This window comes from Rhinopithecus roxellana, chromosome 10, assembly GCF_007565055.1.
Source record: "Rhinopithecus roxellana isolate Shanxi Qingling chromosome 10, ASM756505v1, whole genome shotgun sequence".
Lineage (NCBI taxonomy): Eukaryota > Metazoa > Chordata > Mammalia > Primates > Cercopithecidae > Rhinopithecus > Rhinopithecus roxellana.
Window position 1 is genome coordinate 88,618,204 of NC_044558.1, and position 17,727 is coordinate 88,635,930.

A 17,727-nucleotide genomic window follows, 5' to 3' on the forward strand; every position below is an offset into this window, starting at 1 on the left:
GGGTCTTGCTGTATTGCCCAGGCTGGAGTGCAGTGGCACCATCACGGCTCATTGCAGCCTTGACCTCCCAGGTTAAGTGATCCTCACACTTCAGCCTCTTGAATAGCTGGGACTACAGGCCCACATCACCTTGCCCAGCTACTTTGTTTGTTTGTTTGTTTGTTTGTTTGTAGACATGGAGGGCTTGCTATGTTACCCAGGTTGGTCTCGAACTCCTGGCCTCAAGCAGTCCTCCCAAAGTGCTGGGATTCTGGGTGTGAGCAGCGCATCTACTGATAGGTCATCTTTTAAAAATTCATCACAGCTGACTTTCAGAGAGCCCAGTACGCTTACTCACATGCGTTGTGACAAGAGGACAAGAGGAGATTCGTCTTTTCTCTTCTTTAAAGAAATGAAGCACAGGCCGGGCGCGGTGGCTCACACCTGTAATCCCAGCACTTTGGGAGGCCGAGGCGGGTGGATCACTTGAGGTCAGGAGTTCAAGATCAGCCTGGCCAACATGGTGAAACCCCGTCTCTACTAAAAATACAAAAAATTAGCCAGACACCTGTAGTCCCAGTTACTCAGGAGGCTGAGGCAGGAGGATCACTTGAGCCTGGGGAGGCGGAGGTTGCAGTGAGCTGAGATTACACCATTGCACTCCCACCTAGGCGACAGAATAAGACTCCATCTCAAAAAATAATAATAAAATAAAAATAAAGGGCTGGGCGTGGTGGCTCACACCTGTAATCCCAGCACTTTGGGAGTCTGAGGCAGGTGTATCACCAGAAGTCAGGAGTTTGAGAACAGCCTGGTCAACATGGTAAAACCCTGTCTCTACTAAAAATACAAAAAATTAGCCGGGCATGGTGACATGTGCCTGCAATCCCAGCTACTTGGGAGGCTGAGGCAGGAGAATCGCTTGAACCCAGGAGGTGGAGGTGCAGTGAGCCAAGATTGTGACACTGCACTCCAGCCTGGGCAACAAGAGTGAGACTACATCTGAAATAATAATAGTAATAATAATAATAACAACAAAAGAAAGGAAGTGCTATAGAGAAGTGACTTGCCCAGGGACACGCTGCATTTGCCCAAATTCCTAAGGGTTCCTTTACTAGTCTTGTCCCCAAAGAGAGCAGCTCCAGACTGATTTACTTAGGAAAGGAAACGTTTCTTCCCTGAGGCCCTAAATGCAACCTGAGTTGAAAGAGGCAGAGATGGGCAAGCGACAGGCAGCCTCGGAGGAGCCATTGTGCCGGTGCCACCTGTGAGCCCTCCCAGCTAATGCACCACTCTCGTTCAGCACAGCTGCCAAGCGCCTGATCTCAGCCCAAGGTCACACACCAGGACTCTCGGAGAACACACTGTCGCACATGCACATTCAGACACACACCGTGCCAGTGGTGCAGAATCACACCACTGGGTTGATTCGATTTGTGATTCTCTACCCTGTATATACCCTTTAAAGACACCACCACCTGGGCCCCCACCACCCCCAAAGAGTCTATTTTCATCTGTCCGGGATTAGAGCTCTCCAGGTGGGTCTCATTTGCAGCTAGGGTAGAGACAGCGGTCTGTCCTCAAACTTGACAGCATTTTGTAATCAACTGGGTGACTTAAAAACAGCACTGGCCTCCTATAATCCCAGCACTTTGGGAGGCCAAGGCAGGTGGATCACTTGAGGTCAGGAGTTCAAGACCAGCCTGGCCAAAATGGTGAAACCCCACCTCTATTAAAAATACAAAAAAAAAAAAAGCTGGGCATGGTGGCGCACACCTGTAATCCCAGCTACTCAGGAGGCTGAGGCAGGAGAATCACTTGAGCCCAGGAGACAGAGGTTGCAGTGAGCCAAGATCATGCCACTACACTACAGCCTGGGTGACAGAGTAAAACTCCATCTTAAAAACATTAAAAAATAATAATAATAAAAATGAAAACAGCACTGCTGCTGCCCTTCCCACCCCTCAGCCTTCATTCACACGGGGTCTGGGTATGGCCTGAGCATCAGGCATTCTACATACTCCCCAGGTGGTTCTAATGTGCTGCCAAGTTCAAGAACTGCTGCTCTGGTTCATTCTGCACCTGGGCTCTCTCCTTACAGCATTAGATAGAGGGCTGTCACTTCGTGAGTCCTCCAGAAAGAGACTTGAGCCTCATGTTACTGCTTCTAAATATATGTGCGTCTCGAGAAAATTCTATTCTCCTTGACTTCTGAATGTCAAGGCTGATCCAAAGCCATGGGCCTTCTGTCTGCGTCCTCCTGGATAGGAAATGAAGCCTCAGTGTGAGTGGCGTGAAAGTATCCCCCATTCCGCCATGCTCTGTGGACAGACAGAGGGAAGGGGAACTTTGCAGTAATCCCATCTGTCCTCAGTTCTGCCCCTGCACCTCTAACTAGGGTCCTGGGAAGGATAACTTCTGCAGGCACCCCTGCTCCTGCGACCCTCCCCACCTCCTGCTGACCTACCCACAGGGGTGCCTCAGTGCTGAGTTCTCACCTATCCACACCCACCTTCCTCCACCTAGAAATGGACAGGCCCGCTCTTTACCCTGTGATATCTGTGGCTGGGGTTGAGCCCCAGGCTTCATAAATATTCAGGCCTGTCTATACTTCTTCCTTCTTAGGGGCTGGGACCTGCCCCCAGGGGACGGAACCAAATTGTCCTCCCCATCTCCTGCAGCACACAACCTGAGAACAACTTCTGTCTGCGGACTGTCTGGCCCATGCACATCAGCTTGTGCAGGGAGCCTCCTGAGAGGCCATCGTTCCCCACTGAGTCCCGGCCAGGCCCAGCAACTGCACCTGGAGCAGCAGGCCCCGAGCCAGCCGATGACCAGGGTCACACCTGTTACTGAGCACCTTCCATATGGCAGCACGTCATGTAAAATCCGTGTGCCCATTTCACGGGCCGCAGACGGGAACCAAGGATTGGAGGGGTGAAGTCACTTGCCTAAGGCCAAAGGCAGGACTTGACCCCAGATCTGTCTAGGTCTGTAGAGCAGAGGCTCTCAGATTTGAATGTACAGAGGAGCTGTTTCAGTAGTTCTCTCAATAGGTTCCAGGAAACTACCTTTTTCTTTTCTTTCTTTTTTTTTTTGAGATGGAGTTTTGCTCTGTCGCCCAGGCTGGAGTGCAGTGGCATGATCTCAGCTCACTGCAACCTCTGCCTCCTGGGTTCATGCGATTCTCCTGCCTCAGCCTCCCAAGTAGCTGAGATTACAGGCACATACCACCATGCCCAACTAATTTTTGTATTTTTAATAGAGACAGGGTCTCACCATGTTCCCCAGGCTGGTCTTGAACTCTTGACCTTAGGTAATCTACCTGCCTCGGCCTCCTAAAGTGCTGGGATTAAAGGCGTGAGCCACCACGCCCAGCCAGGAACCTGCCTTTTCATACCAGAATGCTGGAGAACCTGACCGAATCCACCCTTGCAGAGTCCCCCTGTGCCCCTGTCTCAGTCTCAGGACCTGATCTAGATCCAGCCAGTTATATCCTTGCTAAGTGAACATTGTGAGCTTCTGCTTCTTCCTCTGTGAAAATGAGAGGGTGTGCCAGGCATGATAGCTCACACCTGTAATCCCAGCGCTTTGCCAAGGTGGGTGGATCCCCTGAGGTCAGGAATTTGAGACCAGCATGACCAACATGGTGAAACCCCATCTCTACTAAAAATAAAAAAACTAGGCGTGGTGGCACACATCTGCAATCCCAACTACTTGGGAGGCTGAAGCGGAATTGCTTGAACCTGGGAGGTGGAGGGTGCAGTGAGCTGAGATCCCACCACTGCAGTCCGGTCTGGGCAACACAGAGAGACTCTGTCTGAAAAAAAAAAAAAAAAAAAAAAAGGAAAGGAAACGAGAGGGTAGAACTAGCCAATTCCGAGGGGCTTGTCAGCCCTGCCTTGAGCTCCCCAACTTTAGTAGAAGTTCAGCTGTTCAGCTCCTACGGAAAGGAAGGAGGGAGGGAGGGAGAACTCTCCAGGTTTTCTCCCCCTGAAGGGTCCTATATCAGGTCAGAACAACGAACCTGGTGCAGGACTTTCACCTGTCCGTGCAGGCAGCTGGGACCCAGAAACCCTCAAAGCATTTTTCTCCCCTACCCACTAACCACGTGGTCTCCTTAGCACAGGTGAAGCTTCTACTTAAAGGGCAGCTAGGAAGCCTCCCGCCTTGTGTTCACATCCCACTCCTTTTTTCCTGTATGAAGGTAGGAAGCCGGGTGTGGTTCCCGTGTTGCTTTCCGCAGCCCTCCTGGGAGGGTTTGAAGAGACAGCTGAGAGTGGCCAGCCGGGAAGAGCACGCTTGCCTTGTCAGCGGAGAGTCGGTTCTGAGCTCTGCTGAGTCAGCGTGGTCAGACAGGGCCGGGGGCCCTCAGGGCTCATGGGCCCCACCTCTTACCTCTACCATCTCCCACCCTGGCTGCCTGCCCCGGCTGGTCAAAATGGTAGGTGCCTGCTGTCTGCTTTCTCGAGTAAGCTCCAAATTATCAACTGCGCCAACTGTGAACCCCAACATATATTTATCATCTCTGCCTCCCAGGCACTCAGCTGGGTCTCACTGGTAATTGCAGTCATCCCAGGAGGGAAGCGGGGGGAGGGAGGAGATGGCTGGGGCTGGGCCTCCCTGGCTAGGGAGGTGCCGGGGTGAATGAGGTGCTGAGATTGGCTCACAGCTCCACAGCCAGCTGCATCGCCCCGTGGGGCAGCTGATGGTCCCCAAAGGGTTTTGCCATGTTGGCCAGGCTGGTCTTGAACTCCTGACCTCAGGTGATCCACCCACCTCGGCCTCCCAGAGTGCTGGGATTACAGGCGTGAGCCACCACGCCAGGCCAATCCTTCTTACAATGCAGATTCCTGGGCCCCTTTTACACAAGGAATCCTATGGCACAAAACCATTTGAGAACCAATGTGGCAGCCTGGGGTCGCTTTGCCAAGCCTGAGTTCTTTGTGCTCATAACAGATGTGAAGAATGTACATTCTGTAGTGTTGTCTTAGGAGGCAGCAAGGTTCACAGAATCTAGAAAGTGCTTAGTACTCTGCAAAGGGGAATTCCTCGGTCATTACTTGAAGCTGAATTGTGGCCTCTGATTCAGCAGATGGAAGAAAGGGATCTTGCACTTTCTTCCTGTAACCCAGGGAACCCCCAGTGGAGACAGGCACCTGTGAGAAGGATCACTGCTTTGCGGGTCAGGGGCTTGGACCCACCAGGGCTGTGTCATCTGCGGACCATGTGAACTCGAGCGATTTGAGCTTCCATGAGTCTCTGTTTCCACATTGGCAACACGGTGTGATTAATTGCCCAAGCCTCTATCTTTGGCCATGACAGTTACATGTTATACTTTGAGGGAAGCTGTACAGTTACTGGCACGTATAGACCCTCCTTGTCCAGTGCTTCCCTGTACTCACTGCCCCTTGTCCGTGCTCTGGAAGTGATGCATACAGAAAGGAGAATGAATGACTCCCTAGGCACTGTGTCCGTGGGTGTCAAAATGGGGTTGTCAACAGGGACTCAAACAGACCCTTGTACTCTACTGTTCACAGCAGCGCTATTCATAAGAGCCAAAAGGTGGAATCAACCCAAGTGTTCATCCACCTGTGAATGAACAAACTATGGTCTATCTGTGGAATAGTGCTTAGTCATGAAAAGGAATGAAGCACTGACAGGTGCTACAACGTGGATGAACCTTGAAGACCTTATGCTGAGTGAAAGAAGCCAGACACAGATGGCCACATATTGTAAGATTCCGTTTATATGTAATGTCCAGAATAGGCAAATCCACAGAGACAGAAGAGATTAGTGCTTGCCAGAAACCGGACAGGATGGGAGAATTGAGGGGTGACAGGCAGTATGGGGTTTCTTTTGGGACTAACAAAATTGTTCTAAAATTGATTGTAGTGATGGCTGCATAACTCTGAAGATACGAAAAATCATTGAATTGCACACTTTAAATGGAGGCACAGTATGTGAATAATATCTCAAAGCCATTACAACACACACACATATAAGACCATCTCTATCAAAATCACCTGGAGTTCTCATTTAAAATGCACTCGTGGCTGGGCACAGTGGCTCACGCCTGTAATCTTAACACTCTGGGAGGCCAAGGCAGGAGGATTGCTTGAGCCCAGGAGTTCAAGCAGCCTGGGCAGCATAGTGAGGCTTCGTCTCTACACATAATTTAAAAACTAGCCAGGCGCCGGGCGCGGTGGCTCACGCCTGTAATCCTAGCACTTTGGGAGGCTGAGGTGGGCGGATCACGAGGTCAGGAGATCGAGTGAAACAGTGAAACTCCGTCTCTACTAACAATACAAAAAAAAAACTTAGCCAGGCGCAGTGGTGGGCGCCTGTAGTCCCAGTTACTTGGGAGGCTGAGGTGGGAGAATGGTGTGAACCTGGGAGGCAGAGCTTGCAGAGAGCCAAGATCGCACCACTGCACTCCAGCCTGGGTGAAATAGCGAGACTCCGTCTCAAAACAAAACAAAACAAAACAAAACAAAACAAACTAGCCAGGCATGGTGGTGTGCTTCTAGTCCTAGTTGTTCAGGAGGTTGGGGTTGCAGTGAGCCCTGTCTGCACCACTCACTGCACTCCAGCCTGGGCAACAGAGCAAGATCTCATCTCAAAAAAAAAAAAAAAAAAAAAAAATGCCGGGCTCGGTGGCTCACGCCTGTAATCCTAGCACTTTAAGATGAGAAGCTGAGACAAGTGGATCACCTGAGGTCAGGGGTTTGAGACCAGCCTAGCAAACATGGCAAAACCCTGTCTCTACTAAAAATACAGGCACATGATGGCACGTGCCTGTAATCCCAGCTACTTGGGAGGCTGAGACAGGAGAATCGTTTGAACCCGGGGGTGGAGGTTGCAGTAAGCTAAGATCACACCAGCCTGGGCAACAGAGTAAGACTGTCTTGGAAAAAAGAAAAGAAAGCATTCCTGTAATGGGTCCAGAATTACAGTTAGATAGAAGCAATAAGTTCTAGTATTTGATAGTAGGGAATCTGATAGTAAATAGGGAATTATAATTATAGTTGACAGTAATTTGTATTTCAAAATAGCTAGAAGAGAAAATTTGTAATGTTCTCAGTACAAATAAAAAAATGAGGTGATGCATATCCCAATTAACTTGATTGATCATGACACATTGTATACATGTATCAAAATATCACGTCCCCAAAATATTTGCTACTATGATATATCAATAAAAATACAAAAAGTAAAATGAAATGCATTCCTGGGCCTCCTGAGATAGAACACCTGGATCCTAGAATCTGAATTTAAATAAGAACCAAGGTGATTGCATGCACACAGAACTTAAATCATCCCTCTAGGGCCAGGCCAATGGCTCATGCCTGTAATCCCAGCACTTTGGGAAGCTGAGGCAGACTGCTTGAGGCCAGGAGTTCAAAACCAGTGTGGGCAACATAGCGAGGCCCTGTCTCTACAAAATATTTAAAAATTAGCCAGGCTTGGTGGTGTGTGCCTGTAATCCCAGCTACTCAGGCGACTGGGACAGGAGGATTGCTTGAGCCCAGGAGTTTGAGGCTACAGGGAGCTGTGATCATGGCACTGCACTCCAGCCAGGGCAGCAGAGTAAGACCCTGTCTCAAGAAAAAAAAAATCGTCCTTGTAGAAAGACAGTCTGGTCAATGCTGTCTCCTTGGCACTGTATTTTTCCAAGTGCAAACCCAGTGTGTGTATTCATTTCCTGTTGCTGCTGCAACAAATTATTATACCAAGTCAGTGGCTTATAAAAACAAAACTCACGCCTGTAATCTCAGCACTTTGGGAGGCCGAGGCAGGTGGATCACCTGAGGTCAGGAGTTCAAGACCAGCCTGGGCAACATGGTGAAACCGTGTCTCTACTAAAAATACAAAAATTAGCTGGGTACGGTGGCGCCTGCCTGTAATCCCAGCTACTTGGGAGACTGAGGCAGGAGAATTGCTTGAGCCTGGGAGGCAGAGGTTGCAGCAAGCCAAGATTGCACCACTTCACTCCAGCCTGGGGGACAGTGGGATTCCGTCTCAAAAAAAAAAAAAAGATCTTACGGTTCTGGAGGTCAGAAGTCCAAAATGGGTCTTGCTGGGCTAAGATCAAGGTGTCAGGGAGCTGTGTTCCTTCTAGAGGCTCTAGAGGAAAATGTGTTTTCTTGCATTTTCCAGTGTTTAGAGCCTGCTCTTTCTTGGTGCCCTTCCTCCATCTTCAAACAGCAATGGCCGATTGAGTCTTTCTCATATCACATCACTCTTGACTCTGACCCTCCTGCCTTCCTCTTTGATTTGGTTTGGTTTTGTTTGGAGCCAGGATCTCACTCTGTCACCCAGACTGGAGTGCACTGGCATGATTATGGCTTACTGCAGCCTCCGCCTCCCAGACTTAGGTGATCCTCTCACCTCAGCCTCCTGAGTAGCTGGGACGACAGGCAAGCACTACCAATGCCTGGCTAATTGTTTTGAATTTTTTGTACATACGGGGTTTCACCATGTTGCCCAGGTTGGTCTCAAACTCCTGGACTCAAGCCATCTGCCCTCCTCAGTCCCCCAAAGTGTTGGAATTACAGGCGCAAGTCACCGAGCCCAGCCTGCCTTCCTCTCTCACATATAAGGACTCTTACAGTTATGCTGGGCCCACCCAGATAATCCAGGGTAATCTCCCCCATCTCAGGGTCAGCTGATTCACAACCTTCATTCCATCTGCTCCTTTAATTCTCTCTTGCCATGTAACCTAACATATTCACAGGTTCCAGGGATTAGGACGTGGGCGTCTTTGGGGGCCACTGTTCTGCCTACCACACAGTCCTGTCTAATGGTGTAAGATGCCTCTCCCCAAATCACAAATGATTAAACAAAAGCATCTCTATCCGGGGCTGTTGCATTTCTACCTGAGAAGAGGTCCTAGCAGAGCCTTCCAAATGCTGACTATTCCTGTCTTCTTCGGCAGCTCCCACCCCATGGCCCCTGCCCAGCCTCCCCCACCAGGCTCGATGTAAAGTAAAGGTGAAGTGAATATTTTCACTTTTTTTGGGGGGCCCTTGCCACCTCTTTCTGGTTGGTAACTTTGTTTCTTGGACAATAATGCAGAGTTTGAAGCCCATCCAGGGACAACATTCCATCTGCCCCCTGCAAGTTCTGGTAATTGGTCAGTATTTATAATTATATAAATAATAGAAAAACAAGTTCAAGCTGCCCTCCCCAAGAGCCCCAGTCTCCTTCTCCTATTTTTAGGCAGCCAGCCTGCCCCCCTATGGGGCAGCGTCCCTCTGAGGTCTGGGCCACTCAGCTCCAGCCATGGGCTGAGGCAACGATGTTGGTGACAGCAGTGATTGTGCCACCCAGGAAGGGGCAAGGAGTGATTTTCTAACTTAAGGTTGAGTTTAAAGCTTTCAGAGAATGAAGAGAAGGAACTATTCTAAAACCCCCTTGCTGCGGTCATTCTCTCAAGACGAAACCTGATTCTGTAAGAACTGGGAGCCGGACAGAGATTTGAGTGTGAGTTTCATTGATGTGTCGCACTGGGAGTCACGGGGCCGGGAGGGACGGGAGGCTAGAAGAGATAAGAGAGTCAGGCTGGCTACAAAGTCCTTGATATTCAACTACCCCCCACCAAAAAAAAAGGAACAGACAGTTGGGAAGGGTGTGCTCTATGCCAGCCATTTCACCCTTGTTCCAACTCTTCAATGATGGGATTGTGAGGCCTGTTATACCGATGAAGACATTGAGGTTTGGAGTTGCAATGTAACCAACCCAGTGGTACACAGTCAGAGAGTGGGCAGAGTCAGGATTCAACTCACATCTGAATCTATCTCCTATAGCATGCCCACGGCTATGGGGGAAGATCAGGGTGCCTCAGGGGAAAAAAGATTGTTCAAAAAAAAATCAAAACGATAATTTTAATTTCAAAATGCAAATTGCGGATGAATCTCTGATCCCATTGACACGAAAACCAAGAGACATATGAAACCAACCTAAGGAGCCTGAATGATCCTTTTTTTTTTTTTTTTTTTTTTTTTTTTTTTTTTTTTTTTTTTTTTTTTTTGAGACGGAGTCTCGCTTTGTCGCCCAGGCTGGAGTGCAGTGGCCGGATCTCAGCTCACTGCAAGCTCCGCCTCCCGGGTTCACGCCATTCTCCTGCTTCAGCCTCCCGAGTAGCTGGGACTAACAGGCGCCCGCCAACTCGCCCGGCTAGTTTTTTGTATTTTTTAGTAGAGACGGGGTTTCACCGTATTAGCCAGGATGGTCACGAGCCTGAATGATCTTATGAGAAAAAGCGTGTGTGTTAGAGCCAAATCACTGACGCAGGCCACCTGTGCGGTCTCCCGCTCCCCGGACCTATTTTATGAGAGCATCACCGCACATTGCTTGTTTGATGTGGTTTAGGTGCAGTCTTCACTAAGAGGCCAAGCAAGATGATGTAACCACCTGATGAGTTCCTCCTGCCCGCTGCACAGACAAAAACCAATTCACTGAGACGACGGCATTGCAATAAAGAAAGAGCTTAATTGACACAAAGCTGGCCATCCTGTGTCAAATCAAATCAATCTGAAAAATTTGGAGGCTAGGGTTTTTAAAGGCTAGTTTGGCGGGCAGGGGGCTAGGGGAATGGGGGCTGCTGATTGGTTGGGGATGCAGTCAGGGATGTGGAAAATGGTCCTTGTGCACCGAGTCCACTTCTGGGTGGAGGCCACAGGACAGGCTGAGCCAAGAGTTGAGGGTCTGGGTGGGACCATCCAGTCATCAGAAATGCAGGAAAAGACATCTCAAAAGGCTAATCTTAGGTTCCATAATAGTGAATTGGGGCAGTTGCAAATCTTGTGTCCTCTGGAATAACGGCTGGTTGTCATTTAACTACGCCTGCGTCTTAGTGGAATTCAGGCCCCTCTCATCCTCCTAACCTGGTGTCCTTTTCATTTTTTTAAAGAGACAGATTCTTACGCTGTCCCCCAGACAGGAACACAGTGGTGTGATTATGGCTCACTGCAGCTTAAAACTCCTGGGCTCAAGTGATCCTCCCACTTCAGCCTCCTGAGTAGCTGGGACCAAAGGCACGTGCCATCATGCACAACTAATTTTTTATTTTTTTGTAGAGGCAGGGTCTCACTATGTTGCCCAGGCTAGTCTTGAACTCCTGGCTCAAGCGATCCTCCCACCTCAGCCTCTCAAAGTGCTGGGATTTCAAGCTTAAGCCACTGTGTCCGGCTACCTGGTAGCCTTTCATTAGTTTTATGAAGGCTTAGTTTTGGGGAAGGGCTATTATAATTTAAACTATAAATTAAATTTATCCCAAAGTTAGCTTGGCTCAAGCCCAGGAACAACCAAGGGCATTTTGGAGGTTCGAGGCAAGATGAGGGTTGGTGAGATCAGATCTCTCTCAGTGTCATAACTTTCTGTTATAATTTTTGCAAAGGAAGTCTCAATGGTACTTAGAGTCCCCATAAATCTCTTGGTCAGTGGCCCAAATGCTAAGAAAAATGTCATGTTGCTCCTGGAACATTACCATGCCTTGGGAGTTGCTCCAAGCTAAACCATTAGAAGGGACAGGTGAATTACAGAAACTGCTCTTCAGACACCTTCAAGTCTATGCTCTGATTCTGGTTTACAATCCTTTGGGAACATCTTGGTTTTTCTATCAATAAAATGGGGATATGCTGGGTGCCTCTCCTCCAGGCCCCTGCAGTGACTGGTACCAGCTAGCATACCATGATGTTCTGTTCACATCTCTTTCCTTGCAGACTTTGGGATCCCTGAGGTCAGGGACTGTCTCCTTCACTGTAGTTTCCAAACTCCTGGCCCTCAATAGTGAATGCATGAACAAGTAAATGAACATATGGCAGTCAACTAGGTAGTAGTTTCCTGGTCTTGACTGACTTGCAAGAGCAAATGGTTAAATATTCAGGGATTTTAAGCCGGGCATGGTGGCACATGCCTGTATTTGCAACTACCTGGAAAGCTGAAGCAGGAGGATCCTCTGAGCCCAGGAGTTCGACGCTAGCCTGGGTGACATAGTGAGACCCCATATCTAAAAAACAAAATTCAGAGATTTTGCAAACCTATTGTTAAATTATCAGTAACTTGAAATTGACTATGGTAGGAGTATTTACACACAGAAATTGGCAACTGCTGCAGATTAGGACTTCCTCCCCTCCTGCCCTTTTCAGAGAACTTGTTTACCAGCTCACCACTGGCTAGCACTTACTGTGTCAGGCAGTTTTAAGCACCTTCCGTATATGAATCTGCATTTAACCCTTACAATGTTACATATATGAATCTGCATTTAACCTTCACAATCACCTTATATATATGAATCACCTTACATATATGAATCACCTTACATATATGAATCTGCATTTAACCCTTACAATGTTACATATATGAGTCTGCATTTAACCTTCACAATCACCTTACATATATGAATCACCTTACATATATGAATCACCTTACATATATGAATCTGCATTTAACCCTTACAATGTTACATATATGAGTCTGCATTTAACCTTCACAATCACCTTACATATATGAATCACCTTACATATATGAATCACCTTACATATATGAATCTGCATTTAACCCTTACAACGTTATTGCCACTTTGCAGATGGGGAAACTGAGGATGAGAGAGGTTAACTTGCCCAAGTATGGTTTCATAGCCCTCTTTGACAGGAAGGTGGGAGAGTCAAGTGAAGACCATCTTGGCTATCTCTGGACTCAGCTGCCTTTTGTGGCGTCACAGGGACCAGCTATATGAATTGTGGCCACCACTTTTAATCAGCTCCTCCGGGAGGAGGTCCTCTGGGAGAAAAGACGCAGTTGCCTGGTGACTGAAGTGTTTCCCAGTGCTCCAAAAGTCATGCTGTGTTATTGTGGGGGATAAAGCTCGCCCCCCACGGGGTGCCCCTCTTCCAGGGCTCTAGACAAAAAATCCAATGAGCCCTGGCCAGACCCCATGCACAGCTGCAGACCTCATTCTTGCTTCTTGCTTTGTTGATGCCTGCAGAGCCACTGGTAGGTTTGAATGAAAGCCATGACGTCCTGGAACAGGCAGCGGCTGGCTGTGTGTGGAGGGCACCCTGCAATGTGCGCATCATTGCCAGAGGAGGGCAGAGCCCGGGCAGATGGTGGGTGCCACTGCAGAGGCCCACACAGAGACATCTGTCCACCAAGAATTTGGCTTTGCTGTATCCTTCGGGACCACAGTTGGGGACAGTCCTGGACTTCCTGAAGCTCAGCTTTAGGGATGACAGAATCTCTCCAGGGGCCCATTCTGGTTTGAACATTTCCATCTCTCTGTGGGCTCCATCACATCAACCCTTGTTTACCCATCAGATTTGTTACTGCCCCTATGTCTGTCTCCTCACTCCACCAGGAGTTCCTCAGGAGTGAAGGTGGCATCTTATTCCTGGCTGTGGCTCCAGGACCCAGCCAGAGCCCTGAACATAGTAGGTGCTCAATAAATGTGCAATGAATAAATGATTGAACGAATGCATAAATTGTGCCTTGGTTTTTTCTGCCTTCGTGCTGCTCCAAGGATCTCCTGATTACTTCTCCAAGCCTTGCAATTAGGAATAAATCCTCCTCTGTCATCCTACGCAAGACTTCCTTCTTCCCAGCTCCCTGCTGGCTGGTGATGGTGGCTTGTTTGGCTGTGGACCCAGGAGAGGGGATGAGGACTTTAAGAAGGCCTCCCTGAGGATGTGAATTTCCACTGAGGTCTGAAGAGGAAGCGGGAGTGGAAGAGAGTTTCAGGCATAAAGGAACAAGTACAAGTGCTTGTCTAGTAGCTAACAGCAGTCAGTGGGTCAGCGTAGACAGGTGATCTGGTAGGACAGGCTCCCTTCATCCTAGATACCAGGAGCTTCCTCAAGATTACCAAGGGACAGTGTGAAGCTATGTGCCCCTCTCCTTGTCCCAGGGCTTTTGTCCCCACTGGAGCAACTGTGCCAAGCAGGAGGGGCTGATGTCCAGAGAATGCCACTTCCTATCCCCTACATCAGACAGCTCCCTCATTTAATCCTTGACTAATTTAATATAATAAAATTCCAGGAACTGACATTTTAAGTTGGAATAAAATTGCTCCCAGCAGCTGTATGTAATGGGCTGGCTCAGAGGCTCAGAACTCCCAGGGAGTACTGAGGCTCCTTTTCCTGATCCCAGAGGCCTGCCTGTTTCCAGAATCCTAACCTGAAATGCAGTCCCTAGATCAGCTGTCCAGCCAGCTCAGACCCGTTGATGCCCCACAGCCAACATCTTTCCACCTTGATCAGGTCTTGCACTGCCCTCTGGAAAGTGCTTTAAAACGCAGATTGCAGGTGCTGCCTTAGCTGCAGACAGGCAGTGTAAGGGGAAGCTGGATTTTCCATTTTAGAGACAAGGTCTTGCTTTGTTGCCTGGGCTGGAGTGCAGTGGTGCAATCATAGCTCACTGCAGCCTCTAACTACTGGGCTCAAGCGATCCTCCTGCCTCATCCTCCCAAGTAGCTGGGACTTCAGGCACACACGATTGTGCCCAGCTCATTTTTAAGAAGTTTTAATTTTTGGTAAAGCTGGGGTCTTGCTATGTTGCCCAGGCTGGTCTCAAACTCCTGGGCTCAATCCTCCTGTCTCAGCCTCCCAAAGTGGTGAGATTACAGACAGGAGCCACTGCACCTGGCCAAAAGCTGGATTTGCAACCAGGAAGGGGCTGATTCTGCTGCTCTAGGTGGTTTCAGGACCAACCCCCACCCTCTACCTTGGGCTCTGAAAGTCACCTCCTGCCCCTGGAAAGGGCTGTGACTCTTGGCTTAAGCCTGTAGTCTGTAGGAATGAACAGCAGTTCTCAGCAGCCCCCGTCCCAGCAGCCTGTAAAACTGATGGAGGTAGGTCCACCCAAGTCCCCTCTGTGGGCACCGAAAAACTGCTGCCCCCTACTCTGTCCCCCTTCTCCCCCAACATTTACCATAGAGCCTAACGTCCAGAACAGACCTGATACCTGACGGTCATTGATGGTGGTGTTACTAAGCACTGTTGTTACTAGAGCCTTCAGAACAGGAGTGCCTTGACCCTGATGTTCTGCCCTGGCTGTGTGCCTCTCCAGGGGACAAGATTCCACAGTGCCCACCAGCCTCTGTGGCCATGTGCTGTGTCCATGCCGGGCCCTTTGGTGGACATCTCATTAATTTATCCTTATTTTAAGGAGGAGGAGTCATGTTACACAAGCAACAGCATCAGCCCCAGTCACCCCACCTGGATGGAGAGCCAACCCCTTAAGCCATCTTAACCCAGAACTTCCCTAATGGGCGTGGGGACCACCAGCATGGCCCTCTCTCCAGCAGTTTGTCCCAAATGCAGCCTCCTGGGCCCGCTTCTGCCTTTTTTTTTTTTTTTTTTTTTTTGAGACAGTCTTGCTACGTTGCCCAGGCTGGAGTGCAGTGGCAAGATCTCAGTTCACTGCAACCTCTGCCTTCCAGGTGCAAGTGATTCTCCTGCCTTAACCTCCGAAGTAGCTGGGATTACAGGCATGTGCCACTGAGCCTGGCTAATTTTTGTGTTTTTAGTAGAGACGGGGTTTCACCATGTTGGCCAGGCTGGTCTCGAACTCATTAGCTCAAGTGATCCACCCGCCTTGGCCTCCCAAAGTGCTGGGATTACAGGCGTGAGCCACCGCGCCCAGCCCGCTCCTGCAGTTTGAGGTGCCCCTCAGCTGCCGGGCTGTGCAGGGCCCACAAGGGCCGCCACGTGGGTGTGTTCACCTCAGAAGGGTGCTGGGGCTTTCCTGGAATAAACGAAAGCGTATGGTGCACTTTCAAATAGGATTATTATTACTGTTGTTCTCCACAGATTTAATTCATGCTCGCCTACTTCCTTGACTATCTAGGTGGAGTCTCCCTCCTGAGATCTGGAGGATGTAAGGTGGGATGGGTTGGGAGTGGGCCTAACACCTCCCAGGGGTCCCACCCCTCCTACCCACGCCCCCAACTTTGCTCACACCTGTTTCCTTCCAGATCCAGCAGGGGTGCGGAAGGGGCGAGGAGTACGTGGCCGCTGCTTCGCGGACTGGGAACCCAGAACGGTGGGCTCCAGGGTCCCCTTCCCGGCGGTTTCCTGGCCCCAGGCTGGGCGCTCCCCTAGCCGCGCAGTGCGCGAAACCGGCGGGCGCTAGGACCGCGGCGCGCCGCCCTCTGCCGCTATAAGAGGCCGCGCTCCGGCCCCACGCGGAACCCGCGGCTCCCAGTCTTCGCCGGCGTCTCGACCCGAGGCCAGCCCTGAGGCCAGTCCCGCGGCCAGTCCCGCCGCTGCGAAGCCGAGGCCAGTGCGGGGCCTGAGAGGGACGCGCGCCCCGGGGCCCCCGCCGCGGGCACCATGGGTGCTGCCCACTCCGCGTCCGAGGAGGTGCGGGAGCTCGAGGGCAAGACCGGCTGTGAGTACCTGCGGGGGGCGGCGCAGGGACCGGGGCGGGACCTCCGAACGGCCACTGTTGGGGGCCCTGGCCCGCCGCCGCGCTGTGTGACCTTGGGCCAGTGGCGGGCCCTCTCTGCGCCTCAGTCTCCTCCTCTTTCAAATGGGTCCCCGCCGGCCACTTCGCATACTAGGAGACAAGCGGTGGCGGCGAGGACCTGTTCGACGATGCTTAGTGCCGCAGCCGCTCAGCCTCGGACTGGCCCAGGAACTCCCTGGCCGGGGGACTGCGGACCGGGGAGGGAGCGGGGCCCAGGCTTCCCAAGCGTAGGGCAGGTGCCTCGGGCCGGGCGGGCAAGCGCCTCAGGCAGCCCGGCTGGTGCGTGCGCCCCGCACCTGACAGTCGTGTGCATTCGGCAGCGCAGGAGCGGAAAGTTTTGAAGTCAGCGGACCAGGGTGGGAACTGGGCTCCGACGCTCGCCGGCCGGGTGACCTTAGGCAGGACAGCCGGCTCTCCGCGCCTGCTTTCGTCCTCGCATCTGTAAAATGGGTTCAGGCGGCCTCATCCCCGCGGGTGGCTGGGAGACTTTAGTTAGGCAGCGGCCGCAGAGCACTTTGCCCGGAGCCCGGCGTCCTCGCCTGAGTTCACTGGGTCTCCTGGGGCCAGCAAAGGCTGCGCACCCCGCATCGGCCCGGGGGCGGGGCGCCCTGGGAGGCCGGGCCGAGGTGCCCGCAGGGAAATGGCGGAGAGAGCGCTTGTCCGTCGAGTTCAGCCTGGCTGGGGACTTGGCCCTGGGTCCTGACCTCGGCGTGGCCGGTTCTGCCTCCGGCTGTGGACCAGGGTGGGGACTGGAGACCGCGGGGGCCAGGTGTGGGAACAAACCGGCTTTGGCGAGGGATAGACCGGCTGTGAACCCTGCCAGCTCCACTTCCTGGCTGTGTGACCTTGGGCTAGTCACTTTACCTCTCTGATTCTCAGCTTTCCTTCTCTGTTGTAAGAGTTCTCCTAGTACCTGGTAGACGCTCAGGAAATGGGAGCTGCAGATATTTTGGGAAAGAGCTAGCTCCTGGCATCTGCTTCAAGTGCAGAGAACCAGCCTTCAGTATTGATCACTAAGAGAGGGTGGCCCAGCTGTTTGTGTGTCAGCTGAAAAGCACCCCCTCTTGACCCCCCAATCCAAATACCCCTTTCCAGGAGAACTAGATGAACATTGCAGAAAACCATTAATAACTGGTGTGTGTATGCACGCACTTATACATCTATATCTGTATCTCTGTGTGTGTAGAAATATAGAATTATATCCAACTAGAGAAGTAAAAGGTGCGGCTCAGCATATGTAATATGGTACCCTTTTATCTTTTTTAAAAGGATCCTTTGAGC

At 50.8% G+C, this 17,727-nt stretch overlaps 1 protein-coding gene across 2 annotated transcripts in view; it reads left to right on the top strand.

Annotated features, from left to right (window-relative positions):
- Nucleotides 1–16,090: 16,090 nt before the first annotated feature.
- The window catches only part of TESC (tescalcin), a 62,471-nt gene continuing 60,834 nt past the window's right edge, over nucleotides 16,091–17,727 (top strand). Inside the window, exon 1 of one of the 2 annotated variants that reach the window (XM_010380129.2) lies at nucleotides 16,091–16,368. In XM_010380129.2, coding sequence (XP_010378431.1) covers nucleotides 16,311–16,368 — 58 coding nt within the window. In that variant the 5' untranslated portion in view covers nucleotides 16,091–16,310. The remainder of the gene's footprint in view (nucleotides 16,369–17,727) is intronic. The other variant, XM_010380130.2, reaches the window with a different exon arrangement.